General features: G+C 36.2%; 1 protein-coding gene across 2 annotated transcripts; it reads right to left on the bottom strand.

Moving 5' to 3' along the window:
- Window positions 1–5,619: 5,619 nt before the first annotated feature.
- On the bottom strand, window positions 5,620–12,316 carry LOC107852000 (peptidyl-prolyl cis-trans isomerase FKBP20-1). Of its 2 annotated transcripts, none has more exons than XM_016697045.2 (6): window positions 12,040–12,316; window positions 9,503–9,636; window positions 7,389–7,522; window positions 7,229–7,308; window positions 6,104–6,196; window positions 5,620–5,986 (listed from the first exon to the last, which is right to left on the bottom strand). In XM_016697045.2, exons 2-6 carry the CDS (start codon window positions 9,609–9,611, stop codon window positions 5,842–5,844), a joined length of 561 nt encoding a protein of 186 aa, XP_016552531.1. In that variant the 5' UTR covers window positions 9,612–9,636; window positions 12,040–12,316; the 3' UTR covers window positions 5,620–5,841. The 2 variants fall into 2 exon arrangements, with proteins under 2 accessions (XP_016552531.1, XP_016552532.1); XM_016697046.2 differs by having other exon boundaries at window positions 9,503–9,632; window positions 12,040–12,173.
- Window positions 12,317–15,958: the final 3,642 nt, after the last annotated feature.

Genomic DNA, 15,958 nt, shown 5'->3' with positions numbered 1-15,958 from the left:
ATTAAAAGATTACACTTAATGGTGTTTCCCTCTTAAGGTAAGGTATACCCTTTTTTCCGAGCTTCATTGTTGAACTATCAGGTGCGCGAGTTTCCTACCTAAACTATCACCAATTATTTTTCAGACGCACGCCAGTTATCAATTGTGTACCTTTCCTACCTAGTTCGATAGTGACATTTCAAGTAGGAAAAGTGAACAATTAATAATTTAGGTGTAGTTTGATAAATAGCGGTGATAGTTTAGGTAGGGTGCTCCGGGGTCTATCTGCAACCACCTCTCTACTTCTTCGGAGGTAGTGGTATGGACTGCGTACATTCAACCCTCCCCAGACCCCACTGGGTGGGAATACACTTGGTTTTTTGTTGTTGTTGTAGTAGTTTAGGTAGGGTGCTATTCACGGATTTGATAGTTCAGGTATGAAACTCAAAGTCGGAATACTTAGGTGTGTTTTGACCTTTCACTGAAAAGATTAAGAAAAGAAAGAGGCTAGCTATGAGTGCACTTGAGTGATTTATTAGGATGGGACCTATTAGTCTTAGTGGGACAATGACTATGTTTTGGTGCATTCCCTGTCTGATAAAGAATAAGAATTAGTTCTTGTTTTAAGTGAAGTGTATCTGATTTTTAAAAGTAATTCCATTAAGCATGGGTGATTGTTTGTTAGTTTATGATGACAGGTAATGTGGGACTTCCAAATAAGACTTAACTTGGAAAGTTTATGCAACTGAATTTCCATATTCTGAGGGGCCTGATTTTCTTACTCGTATTAATATTATTCTCGTAGTTTCTGGATCTTCGATTTCGGCTAACACTTATTTTCTTTCTTCAATTGTTGCATGATTTCGTTGTTGTTACTGTTCTTTTCCCCGTTTGTTGTGTATTACCCTTCATTTCGCATTATTTTACATTTTGTTTGTGTGCGCGCGTGCGCTTTTCATACTGATGGGCTCTCTTTCTCTACGACGTAAGAGGTAACGTTTGTGTACGCTCTACCGTCCCAGACCCCACGTGTGTGCGCGCGCGCGCTTTTCATATTGATGGGCTCTCTTTCTCTACGACATAGAGGTAACGTCTGCGTACACTCTACTGCCTCCGATCTACTGCATCCCTTGCGTATTATGTTGTTGCTGTGATTTCCATATTCTGAGGGACCTGCTAGCTGCTGCTGCTGCTTAGCTCAATTATATGTGGCCAACATTGTCCTAATGCACACTAAGGTTTGTTCATTTTTCTATTAGATAAATTGGCATGGTGTGTTTGATGTGCATTATATGGCTGGATGTGGACCAGGATGTACTAATAGTAGTGGAAATCATTTGAGGCTCTGATGCAAAAGGACAGATCAGAATTTCGAAAAAGAAGTGTGCTAACGCATTTTGTTATATATCACTATAAGATTCAAAAGTCGTCGATGGATGTTTTCTGCACTGTCGTCGCCTGTGATCTCGTCATCGTGATATGGAAAAGAGGGCGATCGGGTGCAATTCTTGCACGTAGTATCAACTGCGTCGTGCAATGGCATTCTGGGGTTTGATGGAAAGTGTTTAGAGTACTCTAATAGGGCAGGGCACAGCTCGGTGAACTAAAGCTCCGCTATGCACAGGGTCTGGGGAAGGGCCCATCACAAGGGTGTATTGTATGCAGTTTTACCTTGCATTTCTGTCAAAGGCTGTTTCCAAGGCTCAACCCGTTTCCTCCCAGTTACTTTAAGCCCCCTTCATTTTGAGTACTCGATGGTTGAAAAATAAGGTAGCATTGGAGTTATATTTGGTGTAAATTTAGTGCATAAACTTTGGCATAAGGGTGGGAGAAGGATTCATATAGGCATAGGCAATAATAAGCTGTTATTAAAGTTAATAGAATCTAAATCTCTAATGTTGAATTGCTACATATTAAAATATAATAACATGACTTGTAAGATTCATCAAGTCGATTTCAACCTACTTGCGAATCGCAACGATGAACGCATTAAAATGTAATGACATGACTTGTAAGATTCATGTAGTCGACTTCAATCTACTTGCGGTACAACCATGAACATATTAAAATGTAATTACAAGACTTGTAATAGTACCATGAACATTTTAACCATGAACATATTAAAATGTAATTACAAGACTTGTAATATTCATCTAGTCGACTTCAATCTACTTGCGATACAACTATCAACAACCAAGAACGTCTTAAAATGTAATGACATGATTTGTAAGATTCATCTAGTCGAATTTCACCTACTTGCGATACAATTATGAACAACCATGAACGTCTTAAAATGTAATAACAAGACTTGTAATATTCATCTAGTCAACTTCAACCTACTTGCGATACAACCATGAACGTATTAAAATGTAATAACATGACTTGTAAGATTTATCTAGTCGACTTCAACCTACTTGCGTTACAACCATGATAAAGGTAAGGATTCGTTTCGACTTCTCTCCATCGAAAAATTGCATAAGGTTAAAGTGAAATGACTTGACTTTTGAAGATTCATCTAGTCGACTTCAACCAACTTGAGATTGATCGTTGGAGGAGTGAGATTCATCCGATTCTCCTTCATCAAAAAATTGCATTGTGCATAGCGTTAAAATTATATTAAATGTATATATAGTGAATCTTGAATTCCTTTGATTTTTAGACGCATATAATTCATATTCTGAATTTTTAAAATGAAATTCTCAAAAAAATGAAATTCTCAACTCTCCTTCTATTACAGACTAAAAAGCGATTAGCTTATTAATGAGGTCGAAAAATGTCAAAGAATATGATTGATTATTATTATTTAGCAGGTAGGCGACGCGAATCTAGCACCCCTCAAAAATTAGAAGTAGGACTTTCTACGCAATTTTTTTCTTCATATTCTTATTTATAATGTAATAATTTAGTGAAAAATAAAAAGTACTTTAAGCCTCTTATCATTGTAATCTTCATTTGGTTAATATGATCTCTCTTTTTGTCAGGAAGATAATTAAGCATAGGGAATGACAAATTATGTCAAAAAGTTGAGAATGGGTCATGTGATGACAACAAATTAGTTATCTTTGGGATACTTAACAGCTTGGTTTTGCTAATTAAATGGAATATAATTATATAAAGGCCTTAAATCATGGAATTTGTCTCTTCTTAATGAACATTTTTGAAGAATATACGTGGCTATTTTGGGCATCTTAATGAATATTATTGGATAATCCACTTTTGCTTCAACGAATAATGGGAAAGGCTTACTCTGATTTCATGGTAGAATGATAATTATTCTTATAATAATTCTTTATATTAAAGTAGTTAAACAACTTTATACTTGGAATTAAATTGTAATTATCTTTTTTCTTTCATCTCAAGAAAAATCATATATGTTCAATGATGAATACTTTCCAACGAAATATACGACAAGACTATTACAATAGCTTGTGGTCCGACGATTTCTCAGATCGTAATGAAACTTGTGTATGTTGAACTTGAATGTTAAGACCATTATACCTTGTAATTCTCCCTTGAGCATTAGAAACGTTTGGGATTTTTGGCGTATGCGAGAAACATTCTCTCATAATTCCGTATATTTATTTCACATTTCATTATTTTGTCATAATTTTTGGATATGGATTTTTCCTCCACCCTCGCAAACTTGTGGGTATGGGCTTTAACTGTAGTTTTTTTTTCTAAATAAATACGACATTCTACAATAAATAATTTTCTGTTAACAAAACAGACTAAAAAGAGAAAAAAATCACTTTGTTAGTGTTCCAAATCATACAATAATATACCTTCAAAGTGCCTATTGTCTCGGCATTCTTAGTGCAGAAATGGGCTCTAGCACAAACTTAGTGCTGGGAGCCATGTCCAGCGAATAAGGGAAATCACCAACTCCAGCTTTTCTCCTGCAATGTAAATCTTCAGACACTTCTCGACAGGAATTAATTAAATGAATCAAATATGACATTCTACAATAAATTATTTTCTATTAACAAAATATACTAAACAGAAAATCAATTTGTTAGTGTTACAAATCATACAATGCCGATTGTCTCATTGCCATGAACAATGCCGATTGTCTCATTGCCATGAACTGGAACAAATCATACAATGCCGATTGTCTCATTGCCATGAACAATGCCGATTGTCTCATTGCCATGAACTGGAGGATCAGTATAATAGGCTGGAGGATCAGTATAATAGGCTAGTGCATATTTTTCGCTGGTTTCAAGATCATCTCAATAAAATTAGTGGTTTAAAGTCAAATTTTAACACGTGGCCATAAATATTATTAATAATTTAGAGTTATTTTTTGGTTAGTACATATTATTTTTTTAGGGTAATATTCTTAGATGACATTTAACATTTACCTTCCCATAGTAATATCATTATTTATAAAAGGAAGGAATGATTTTAATTAATAAGATATTAATCATTTGTTTACAACGCATTCCTTTAAATATTATTGTAAAAACTTTACTTATTAATATGAAGATCTGAGTTGTTTAAATCAAAATTTTAAACTATTTTTGAAAAAAAAATATATTTTTTTTTAAATTTAAATTTCGTATCTTTTATTTTTTAAAATCTTTAATATTATTTTAAGCAAATTCAAAAACATAAAATTCATATTAAATTTTTCAAGGCCTTAAAATTTTGTAGACATCAAACAAATGCTTTACTAATCTTATCCTTGAACCACCCCTAATTGACTCGTGATCATCCGATTAAACTCGATATGTTATTAAAATACATCAAATATTATCTCGTTAAGACGGTGGGATCAAATTATGTTGCTGCACATTCGTTTTCTTTCCTCAATAAATCCTAGATTCGCCTATGTGAGAATGGACATAAGAAGTTGCGTAGTCCTACAGGAAGTGACATCTATATCTGTAGCTTATATGTATTTAAGAATTACACAAAAGGCTAACAGGAACAATATCTTAACAGGCAAAGTATCTAGTATCCTGAACTATGACCAAATTTGCTACGATACACTCCAACTTTACGGCGATCTTGTCCCCTGAATTAAATCTTAGCATATTTTTGTCAACCTTTTTAGCTGACGTGACATTTTTTGTAGACCTTTTAACTGACGTGATGCCTTTAATGTGAAGCCCATTTTATACAATAAAGGTGTCATGTCAGCACAAAAGGGTGAAAAAAATACACAAAAATTCTATTTGGAGTGGGGTGGGTTAATAGGACCCCAGTGAAGTTAGCGTGTGTTGTAACAAATTTGGTTATAGTTCGGAGATACTGAATGCTTATCTCTATTTTAATTGAAGCACTTCAAAAATTTATATAACCGAGGGTTCCAGACAAAGCTTACACACATCCAACAATAATAGGACCCCTATGAAGTTAGAGTGTATTGTAGTAACTTTGATCATAGTTCAGAATCTTACACATATCCCAAAATTGCATGTGCATGATATGGCAACTTTAGAAACATCTACTACTAAAGGATGTGGTGCAGTGGATGGGGTTGCTCTTCCCTTAACCAGACTCTTCGGTTCGAACCCTGGGTATGGAAAAATCCTTGGTAGGGAAGGCTACCCCGAATGGGGCCCTACCCGGCGTGAATCCGAATTAATCGGACTCCGATGTGGGTACAGGAGGATGAGAAACCAAAAAAACTTTAGAAACATCAAAAAAATATCAGTAGTTAGTTCTAAATGTGCAGAGATTTATCAACTACACTTCCAGTATAAAGTATGAAGAGAAATGATGCCAAAACTTATAACAATATGAAAGCACCAAGCAAATGATAAAGCATACGAGTTGGCATATTTAACAACATCGCGTATTCCTACACGTCTACAAGTATACGCTACCAGTATATATGTATAAATACATGCCGATTTTTTACTTAGCTTTGCCTTTTCCTTTTCCTTTCTTAGCTTCAAGTTTGGCTTGGATACGAGCAGCTGCCGCGGCCTTAGCTTCTTCTCTCTTCTTCTTCTCTTCCTCTTTGGCTGCAGCTGCCAATTCTCTTTGCTTCTTTAGCTCCCTGTGTAATATTAGTGGCAATTGTTTTGCCGAAATTCCATTCAGTCGCTTCTTACGGAGAATAAAACCGTGTTTTTCAAGCTAACAGAGAGAAAAGAGAGAGAGAGAGATCCCTTACTCCAGTCTAGCCCTTTCATCTGAAACGCTGCTGACGCTAGAACCTTTACGTGGTCTACAAGCCACCAACTCCACCTCGAAAACAAGGGTTGCCCTGTATTAAGATGTTTCAAACTCAACAATTAGATTACCACTTCAAACAAAACGTTGATTATGTTGCTAACAATCAACGTCACTTTGCTTACTCTTTTAAGTGTCGGAAGGACAAGGAAGTTGGATGTAATTAAATTTATATACCTCAAGTAATCAACAACAACAACATACACGGTGTATTTCCACTTTGTGGGGTCTGGGGAGAGTAAAACGTAAGCAGTCCATACCACTACCTCAGATGAAGTAGAGAGTCTGTTTCCAATAGATAGACCCCTGGCTCAAGATATACCTCAAGTAATCCTTCCTTTATAATTAACTACATTCATTTTTGTTATTTGAATAATACGTAACACAAAAAAATTGATCTAGATTATTGCCATTGATGATGATGCCTCTTCCTACCCCAACGGAAGGTTATTATCAAGAGCTCAAACATTTGTAAGCATGATGAAGGGTACAGGTTGTTAAACTTACAGATGACGAGGAGCTGATAAAGAAGTCCTAAAAATGATGCCCAGGTGAGGCTGAAGTCGATCTACAGAATTCTAAGCTCGCAGACTAGTTTAGAGTTGAGCCATTTAGTAGAGGGACTTCGCTTCGCATGGTTCAAAGTGGAACCGTTACCGTTTTCCTAATATAGAAACTTCTTCAGTTATACCCTCAGAACCGAGGGTCTATCAGAATCAACCTCTCTAACTCTGAGGTAGGGGTAAAAGCTGCGTATACTCTACCTTCCCAGACCCCCACCACTTTGTGGGACTATAGTGGGTGTGTCGTTGTTGTATTTATATACCCTCACAGTGGAGGCAAATGCAAGATTTAAACTTGATGGATTCAACCCTTACGGATTGGATTGTAGTTCAAAATATGTTCAATTCAGTGGCTTCTCACAAATATATCTATGTTTGGTATCAAAAATACTGGGTCCAATTGAGCCTGCAACATATAACCCTCCAATCACGCCTGAGGGAACTATTGGTTTCATGAAAAGAGACGCTTACGACGAGTTAATAATTTCACAGAGTTAACTTACCCAGGGGGGATATCCGGTGGGGATCCAGCACTTCCATAGGCATACTCTGGCTTGCAGGTAATTACGGCTACTTCCCCAACCTGGAAGATCAAACAAAAAGAACGTTAAGCGCTAATTCAAACTCAATGTACAACCACCAGAAGTTAAAGTGCATATCGACCTTCATGGTCCTTAGAGCAACATCCCAAGCTTTAATAACAGAACCACTGCCTATCTCAAAGGAGAAGATTGTATTATCTTCACGCGTAGTATCAAATACTTCACCAGTATCAGCAAGAGTGCCTTCATAATGAACTGTTTTGTTACAAAAAAACAAATGGAAAACGTTAATATGTCGAATTTCAACCAAGATGAGCAGTTATTTCCAGTAATACTAAAGACTAAAGAGAGATATGTACTATAGGAGCTAGGAAAATGTGATTATGAGGTTAATAGATTGCTGAAACAAAGACAGTTCGAACAAACTGGTCATTTTCGATTATAGGGATCAAGCGTTAGTTGCATCTCATCCTTGTTTTGTTTTACGAGTTGCTAGAAAAGAATTAATTCACTTAATTCTGATTATTCTAAAATGAAAAGAATCTTCCATTATTCTTGAGCTCTTATGCGCGAGCGCGACACAAATCAATTCAAAAGGACAAAATTACTTGGTTCTTTTATCCAAAATGTTGGTAAGTGACTAAGTGTATTAATTGTGGAAATAAAGAAAATCTAGAAGCTAATGCATGTAAACATTTAATTTTCCAGTACAAAAGTAGAAGAACAAACTTTGTAGACTTCTTCAGGTAAAAAAGACCACAAACCATGAGGTTATTTCTCAAACACAACTTTTCTTGACAGTTGCTACAGTCAAAATCTAACAATGATTAACTCTTGAATGAGGGATGGAATGACAGTATGGCATTTGATAACCCACAAAATAGGAAAAGAGAAATAGAGTACGAAATAAGGACAGTAAAGGATAGAAGAATAGATAGATAGACACAAGAATAGATGAAAGGACAATCAAAGAATATATTAAATTCTACAACCTTTTTTTCGAAATACAATCTAGCACATATCTCTTACAAAGACCGAAAGGGTAATCAAGTCACCCGATCAACCAACGTTTCTAACCACTAATCAACAAAAGCTTATCCAAGCTCTCAAGCTCCATAGGAGTCTCACAATCAATAATATCAATAAACTAAGTAAAAAAATGAAGCTAAGTCCTAAATTTTATAGCCATGGTCCATTTATACCCAATTCCATGAAAGGGACCAAGCTGGCCACTTAAGGCCCACATGCCCACGCAAGTGATGCGCAGATGGCTCCAGATCGTGGTCTAGCTCCTCTTATCTTCCCGACGACCCCCCCGGCTCCCTTGACTCCAAGCTATCTTCCATATGTGATTTTGCTCTACTTGGAGCTTGAAATGGACCCTCCACACATATCCTTGTGGCCTTATGATCTTTGTGGCTTTGATCCTTTCTAGTCGCTCTTGAAATACAAGCCGAGAAAGGTTGACGTTGATCTGGCTTGTATCAGCATTTCAATTATCCGCCGGACTTCATGAATCATGACGATGGAAATAGAATAGCTGGAGCTCCAAATTGAGGCCTAACTTATAGCAGTAACTGTATAAAACGTACTATGATTGACTTTCGATGAATTATTGCTTCGTTTTCTTCTTTCTGATGTTTAGAAGGAGCGCCCTTGCCTTGAAAAGAGACAGTAACTACAGCGCTCTCCCCTCTTGCAAAGCATCAACATCTTTACACCCATGAAGTAACAATATACACATCATGTTCTCTTAAGGCTCCATGATACTAGATGTTGGATTCTTTAAAAAAACATTTGAGAGCGGTAACTATTGAGCATATCAACGAAGGAAGACGCAACATGTATTTACAGTCTCAAACAGTATGGATGAAGGCAATAGCAGATCCAGGATTTTCACCAACGGAGTTCAAAAAATAAAGATATAGTGCTTGGAATTTGAACATGGAACCTCATGGTGAATTTTGAATTCTCGAACCCATTGGCTCAACTTCTAGTCTCTTGTTCAACCTTATAAATATAGTGCAATTTTTTGTCGAGGGGGTTAGGGTGAACACTCTTTCTCCCCCTAGATCCGACTCTTGGTGAAGGAGGAATGAGAGCTATAGTTACGCGGTAAAGGCTTACTATGCATTCAAGTGTTATCCAAATAACTATATCAGTAGCCCATTATAAGAGACACGCCAATGTAGACGTGTTATGTAATATATCAAAAGCAAGTTATGTGACTTATACCATCAACAAGAGGAAGACTCTCTGAAGGAGCAATAGCATCAGGTTTGGATCGTTGTACAATTTTCTTCATAACACCTCCATCTCCAGTTAAGTCAATTGCATCACCCATGTTATGTAACTTTTCAGCAACCTGTCTGGTAACAAACATCAAGTCATGAGAAGAGAAGTTATTCATATCCTATAATCAACTAACTGCTTAAACCACACATACAAAAAAAAAAGGAAGGAAATGAATGGGAAAGTTATGAGAAGGAAATAGTTAAAGAACAAATGGAAGCATTTCATAGTTCTTTTTCTAGTTAACTCCTTTATGGGATAATTTATCTACGTCAAAGACGTATTATCACTAAATATGCAAATGTTCTGACACTCAACAGGCTTTAAAATCATCAACCAGAAACTAGACCAGCATAATGAAGAACGGAAGAACGAAAGAGAAAGAATTACATTACGCTTTATGTAAGATACAACAGCAACAACAACATACTCAGTGTATTCCCACATAGTGGGGTCTGGGGAGGTAGAGTGTACGCAGATCATACCACTATCTCAGGTGAAGTAGAGAGGCTGTTTCCAATAGAGCCCCGGCTTAGGACCGATAACAATATAACAAACACAAAACATAAATGCATATAAACTAGTACGCAAAATAAACGAACACCGCCACAAGATAATACTACAACCACAAGATAATACTAAAAACTATCTAACCGAAACCATAGACATCACACAACACCACGGACAAGAAACTTCAGACACAAAAGAACGCTCCCCTACTGTTACCAACGCACTCCCACCCCCTACCCTAATCCGCGTCCTCCACACCTTCCTATCAAGGGTCATGTCCTCCGTAAGTTGTAACTGCTCCATATCAAGTCTAATCACCTCCCTATGTAAGATTAAAGGCTGGAAATTTGGAACTGCAAAGTTTCCACCAAATTTTTCTTTCAAAAGCCTATAAGAACTCAACTAATATTTTGAGCAACAATAATTTCTGACTACATTTGTTTCTTGTTTTCGTTTTAAATAATTTACGTTCCACTGGGTATGTTGTTGTTGTTGCTGCCATATAGACTAACTAAATAACATATCTCAAACAAATGGAATGAAATTTGCCAATTCCTAACAAGACATCGAAACTTGCAATTCACTCCTAAGCAATCAAGACGCTAATAATTTACACATTCAATTCTATCTTTATTTATTTTCACTAATTTCCTCTGCTAAAATAACTTCTTCTTTGTCAACCTCCTAATAAACTCACTTTTGCTAAGTGCAGACTGTACACCTAGTATGTATTTGCTCTCTAACAATAAAACTGATACATCCAGCAGCTTAACTATTATGCCTCTATCCCCAACTAGTTGAGGTCAGCTATATAAATCGTCCATACGCATTCTAATCTAAATACAAGATTGATATGCCAAAAAAGATATTCCTTTTACAGAGAAATCAACTGTATCAAGATCCGTTGCAAAAAGTCCCACATTGGTACTACAAAGTATTGGTGCGGGGCATTTATATCCTTGGGCTCTAGCTTTTGAGGTATAGTTCTCCTAACGTTGTTGTAACAGTGGTATCAGAGCCACCCATCACCCTCAATGCTTACCATGTCTGGGATGGTGACGCTGATATGGCAGTGTTCGGTCGGGGCTAGTAATGTCTAGCGCACAACCGTCGAGACACCTGGACACTGACTCAAAAAGCTCTACCTGGAAAAGAGCTACCTACAAAAGTAGAGTGAAAGCTACCCAGAGTGGAGCCCTCGAGGACAACAGATGCAGAGCGTGGTGGTTTGCCATGATCCGTGGCAAAAAATCCTACATTGGTACTACAAAGTATTGGTGTAGGACATTTATAGCCTTAGGCTCTCCCCTTTTGGGGTGTGGTTCTCATAAAGTTGTTGTAACAGTGGTATCAGAGCCACTCTCACCCTCGGTGCCCACCGTGCCTGGGATAGCGACGCCGGTAAGGCAGTGTTCGGCCGAGGCTAGTAATGTCTAGCACACAACCATCGAGGTGACACCTGGACACTTGACTCAAAAAGGGCTAGCACACAACCATCGAGGTGACACCTGGACACTTGACTCAAAAAGGGCTACCTGAAAAAGAGCTACCTGCAAAAGTAGAGCGAAAGCTCCCAGTGTGGAGCCATCGAGGTTTACTAGATGCTTAGCATTGAACTCATAGTATTACTAGAATTATTTGTTGCAATTTAGTAAATTTTTACACATAAATTTGTGGAATAATACATAGCCAGCCTCTTATTACTTCACCTAGATTCCTAATAAAGTGTTCCAATTAGCCATTTTCAATTTAAACTTTGAACATTTCTTAAGTTAACCAGATAAAATATATCAATCTTATTTAATTATATACATTTGACTTAATATTTGAAAATATAGCAATTCACTTAACAATTTGAATTCTACCATTAAAAAACATAACGCAGTTTTTTTTTTTTTTTTTTAAAAAAGATTTTATGGTTTCTTTAAGATGATATGATATATACAGAAGAATAAAAAGAGGGAACTTACAGTATAATTTCGCCGGAGAAAAGAATTTGACGGCGGAGGAAAGTTATTACGGTGTCAAAAATTGGATGGCATAATTAATTGGGAATTTTGGGATTCCAAATTTGGAATCCATTAGCTTATCGTAAACGCAAAATAATAAAAATAAAAAGAGGAATATGGACTTGTGATGTGTAAAATGGGCCTATGGGCCAATCGTGTATGAAGAGGCCCAATTACGTATTGAGTGTAATTTCACATGGAGGGTTGAGTATACGCGTATCTTATTTGTACGTTGGATATAGGGAGATTTTTCCTGACAGTCACTTGATCTAATGAAGAACGGTGTAAAGTAATATATAACAAGAAAAAATAACAGAAGTGAAGAAGTTATGGTAAATTACTATAGAAAGCATGGCTCCTTTCACAATATATATCTAGTGCAAAGTTTATGTATACTTTATCTGTATATTGGAGATAGGAATACTGTTTCTGATAGAGCCTTACAATAACAAAAATCATATATCTAATGTATTAAATTATTGGGTGTTCGCATTATGTTATCTATATATTTGAAATAAAAAGATTTTTATCGATGGATCCTTGATCTAGTGAAGAACAGTACAATGCATTAAAAGGTACTAATCGAAGTGAAGAAGTTATGGCCAGTGACGGAGTCAGGATTTTCATTAAAGGGGTTCATAAGTGAACATACGAACTTGAAGGAGGTTCAATATCTAATATGTATACATAAAAAATAATTCTAATCATGTATATATAACATATATAATTTTCAGTCGAAGGGGGTTCGGATGAACCCCTAGCCGAAGGAGGGTAGCTCTGCCCCTGGTTATGGCAAACTACCATAGAAAGCACGACTACTCCTTTCACAAATATATTATAACAACAATATATCAAGTACAATTTCATAAAGTGGTGTTTGAAGGGGATAAAGTGTACATGTGTCTTATATGTATATTGAAGATAGAGATTGTTTCCGATAAATCCTTAATCTAGTGAAGAACATCACAAAGCATTATATTAAAAAAAGTGATAACGAAAGAGAAGAAGTTGTGGCAAATTACTATAGAAAGCATGACTCCTTTCACAAATCTTATAAAGTGAGATTTGAAGAACATAGAATTTACACAGATTTTATCATTAACTTATAGAAAAAGAAATTGTTTTCCATAAATTCTCAACTCAATGAGAGAATAATGTAAATCATCAAAAAATAATAACGAAAGTGAAGAAGTTGTGACAAACGAAAGTATGACTTCTTTCACAAATATTTCCTTTTTTTTCTTTTTCATTTTGTCAAAATGGATTTAAATTTTAACTCAATATAAGTTGCTAAAAGTAGTTTTGTTTTGCCAAAAGAACGTAAAATTATTGTTTGTAAAGATTAAAAAAGGTACTAATTAATTTTTATTCTTTTTGTTTCCCAAGCTATCCCCACAGCCGGCAGCTGTGAGACTAATTCACTGGCCACAGAGTTTACTCCATTCGCTAGAGGCGGGAATCGACCCCCCGACCTTTTGCTTAAGGGTTATAGCGCTGAACCACTATGCCAACTTTGGCGATTAAAAAAGTACTAATTAATGTTTGTTGTATAAAATAGGTAAGATTCTTTTATTAAATTAAGCCCTTTTCGAGCTTGGGAAAATGAAAAATATTTTATAAAGGGTGTATTTTACAGCTATTAGTGAACTACTCAACACCAAATATATTAATTAATAAAACTGAAATTTTAATACAATGTTTATTTTTCAGTTATAAAAGTCAAAAAGATGTAAGTATCCGTTCATCCTTAATTAGATGTCTTAAATTTAAGTTCTGGACATGAAATCACTTTTATTAAGTAGCCGTTTGACCATGAAAATTATTTTTTTTTCTTTCGAAAAATTATTTCTCTATAGTGAAAAAAGTGAAAATAAGATGCATTTGGCCATGAAAATTTCAAATACAATTCCGAAATTATATTGGGAAAACTTTTTTCACTCACACTTCTCTCACAAAATTTCAAAAATAACTTTAATTTATATTCATTGTCAAACACAACTCCAACTCCAACTTCAAAAAATTATGATTTTCATGACCAAACAGGAGCGAAGGAGAACCGGACCTCTCAACGCAAAACTTCAGAACTAAATTTAGATTTATTCAAGTCTCAATACAAATGCTAAATATCGAACAAAAAGCTAAGAGATATTTCACAAGCCAAAAGTTGATTTGGCACCCAATGCTTACAAAAATTTAAAACTTACATAAATCTCAACAAGTTTATTTTTGATTACTTTCTATTTCTATGATTTACTAAATTACAAATAATCTCTTATTTGTAATTTTTGGATACATAATTAACATTCGAATACATGATTTTGAAGTTGGGATGCATAATTTTAAACTTTAATGTAACAGTTAATCACTCTATTTTTGCACGAATACATAATTAGCATCAGAATACATAATTCTGAAGTTGAAATACATAATTTTGATTACTGATGTAGACACGTGATTTCGTCCTCTTAAAGTTCAATTTTATTCACTTTTACCCATTTTATGTTATCCTACTGTGTACCCTCATCCGTGTGTTAATCCCTCCACAAAATGACAAAAATAATAATCCCCTAACTAATTTGGTCTTATCCTATCAACCTACCCAAACAAAAATAGACACCTAACCCTTGTCCCTCCAATTAAAAAACAACACCTACCTACCCTATCCTAACAAACTCTACCCCACCCTCACCTCACAGGGTAGAATTAATATATGATGGGAAAGAGTCTTCGAGGGGTTATAAGCCTATTGTCAAGATACAGACCATTGAGGAGAAATCGGTGAATGTAGCGGAGTCTTTGAAAGCATTGTCATTGAACCGGGAAGGAATGAGAGAAGATAAAGCCCAAAAAAGTACAAAGAAACCCCTGATCATAGTACAAGGCGCCAGAAGGTATGTTGATTTAAGTCAGGATAAACCTAAGTTAACAGTGGTGGGAGCTCTGAGTCAGCCCATCTTGATGGTAAAAAGAGCACTGGCAGCGCCTATTGTCCTCAAACCAATGACCCAACCTCCGATAGTTGATACAAAAAGGGTTCCCTAGAATTATGGGCGGACCGTGAAGACCTATCACGGGAAAGAAGTAGTGGAAGATGTAGATGAGGTAAGGGGTTTGACTAGGTCAGGAAGATGCTTCGTGCCTGAAAGCTTAAGAAAGCCCATGCCAATGGTGAGTGGATCGTCATCTACCAAAAAGCCTATCACCAAAGAAGAAGCCGAAGAATTTTTTAAAAAGATGAAATTGCCAGAGTATTCAATAATAGACCAGTTGAAGAAAACCCCTGCTCAAGTTTCCCTCTTATCTTTGCTGTTGCACTCCAAGGAGCACCGTGATGTTTTACTGAAGGTATTAAATGAAGCATATGTTCCTAGGGAGATTACAATAAACCAGCTTGAGAAAATGGTCAGAAAAATCTTTGAGGTCAATCGAATCAGCTTTTCTGACGATGAATTGCCTGTTGAAGGTACAGGGCATAACTGGGGCCTTTACATTACAGTGAAGTGGAAGATTTTTACGTCACTCATGTTATGATTGATGGAGGTTCAGGTGAAAATATTTGCCCTATTTCTACTTTGCAAAAGTTGAATATTGGTGCTGACAGGATCAGGCCCAACAATGTATGTGTTAGGGATTTCGATGGTGCAAAATCAAATTCCATTGGCGAAATAGAACTAATGTTGACCATAGGGCCTGTTGAGTTCGCCATAGAGTTTCAAGTATTGAATGTAGGCTCCTCTTACAATCTGTTGTTGGGAAGGCCGTGGATCCACAAGGCCAAGGTGGTTGCATCTACACTGCACCAAATGATTAAGTTTGAGCATGACAGGCAAGAAGTGGTTATTCACGGTGAAGGAGATTTGCCCGCCTGCGAAGATTCTCC

The sequence above is a fragment of the Capsicum annuum genome, chromosome 5 (assembly GCF_002878395.1).
Source record: "Capsicum annuum cultivar UCD-10X-F1 chromosome 5, UCD10Xv1.1, whole genome shotgun sequence".
In the NCBI taxonomy this organism is placed as follows: Eukaryota; Viridiplantae; Streptophyta; class Magnoliopsida; order Solanales; family Solanaceae; genus Capsicum; species Capsicum annuum.
This window is presented reverse-complemented; position numbering and strand designations above follow the sequence as displayed.

Bases quoted from the DNA above. Each gene is read 5' to 3' on its own strand.
- LOC107852000 (XM_016697045.2), bottom strand. From the start codon at position 9,611: ATGGGTGATGCAATTGACTTAACTGGAGATGGAGGTGTTATGAAGAAA. The intron at 6,197-7,228 runs GTAAGTTAACTC...ATCTTAATACAG, and splicing joins CCACCGGATATCCCCCCTGG to GGCAACCCTTGTTTTCGAGG. The intron at 5,987-6,103 runs GTAAGGGATCTC...AATATTACACAG, and splicing joins GATGAAAGGGCTAGACTGGA to GGAGCTAAAGAAGCAAAGAG.